General features: G+C 37.3%; 2 protein-coding genes across 2 annotated transcripts; both read right to left on the reverse strand.

Moving 5' to 3' along the window:
• Positions 1–13: 13 nt before the first annotated feature.
• Positions 14–242, reverse strand: RHIMIDRAFT_242976 (uncharacterized protein; the record flags this gene model as incomplete). The annotated part of the gene is made up of 1 exon (XM_023609877.1): positions 14–242. A coding segment is annotated over one exon (229 nt), but the record flags the coding sequence as incomplete, so codon positions are not given.
• A 966-nt stretch (positions 243–1208) lies between these two features.
• On the reverse strand, positions 1209–1557 carry RHIMIDRAFT_209690 (uncharacterized protein; the record flags this gene model as incomplete). The annotated part of the gene is made up of 1 exon (XM_023607157.1): positions 1209–1557. A coding segment is annotated over one exon (349 nt), but the record flags the coding sequence as incomplete, so codon positions are not given.

Raw genomic sequence — 1557 nt, forward strand, 5'->3', positions numbered from 1 at the left:
TGCTTAAAGATACCAAAGTTGGCAGCATCGCCAGACTTGTTGTCACCGTAGGGATAGTCGGTAATCATGTGATCGCTCTCGAGCATAGCAATAGCGATATCCCAAACTCCACCACCAGCTTTCAAAATTTGTTGCTTTCTCTTACCCAAGCCATTAACAGTATAGTGGCCTCTATCGCCGGGTCTAGCAGAGACCAAAGTAAAGGTAAAGAAAAGGAAAAGAGCAAAGAACTTGACGAGCATGTTGAATTGAATGTAGAAGACTGAACCAAATATGCTTCTCTATTTATACTTCTTGAACTCTGACGATAGCCATGTGTACAACTGTCTATAATGGATGAATGCGTAAGCTCATATCAATATTAATATATTACACTGAAACAAAGTTTCATAGTTGGGACTGGATACTAAAGTTAATGACAAGCAACTATAATGTCGATGTGTTACTTGCCTCTTTTTTTGTTATAAGATGATCAGTTCTTGACTATTAAGGCACTGACAACGGTAGCGGTCTTGTAACTTGCATAGCGTGATAAATTAAGTGAATTTACTTTCCGGAAAGAGTGTAACAAGTTTATCATCAAGAAGTGTCGCACAAATATGAATTCTTAATAATGAATTGAGTTACATTGAAGCCTATGCATTACAGACGATGTATCCATAGAAGCCATAGTTAAGTTAATGATTGACTAACGCGGTCATATTACATTATATTATCATTAATAGTCTATAAGTGGATATCACCGTTGGAGTTTGTAAAAGAAAAAAATGCATCGAATGAGAATATACCGAAACATTTAATTTGCAATATGCCTCTTTGTATTACTTGAAATCAACCTAAAGCGAAATATATCAAAAACCGAAACTGCTGGAATATATCGTAGATAGAAACTTGCAAAGAAAAAAAAAACTTGGGTAGCACGCTTTAATCTGAATAGATGCCTATCAAGATTTTTAATAGCCATTTTTGATAGTAGTAGATGCCATTAATTCGCATTGGTGACAAACAATGCTTTATCTGAATTAGTTTTTAAATGAATATGTAACCTTTCAAATTTTCCCGCTCTAGTTTTTTCAGTAACGATCCCTCATTGTCCCTTCGCACTCTTTCAGTTACGTAAGCGGGAGAAGTGTCTGATGATGTAATGTATTATGGCCATGATGATAATTATGATAAGTATATCTTTATTATTCTGAGAAATGAATGATTTAGATAGGGGTAACATTGACCCAGAATCTGGTATCGTCCTTCAAGTACTTGGGATCGCTGGCAAGTTGGTCCTGAATCCAGCTAACACCGCTTTTGTAGGTGTTAATATCGACTGTATCGGGGTTGTTCAAGCCGCTTTCGCCGTTTCTATGGCCACCGAACCATTTTTCAGTTCCATAGAACTTTTGAGACTCATGTCTAGCTTTGATATCGGCCTTAAGATCCTTATTAAGCACAGCACCGTCGTCGGAATCACTAGCAGGTTGATCCTTGAATTGAGAAGTGGAGGTACGAAGCATAAACCAGTTTTGCTTAAAGATACCAAAGTTGGCAGCATCGCCAGACTTG

The sequence above is a fragment of the Rhizopus microsporus genome (genome assembly GCF_002708625.1).
Source record: "Rhizopus microsporus ATCC 52813 unplaced genomic scaffold scaffold_107, whole genome shotgun sequence".
Taxonomy (NCBI): domain Eukaryota; kingdom Fungi; phylum Mucoromycota; class Mucoromycetes; order Mucorales; family Rhizopodaceae; genus Rhizopus; species Rhizopus microsporus.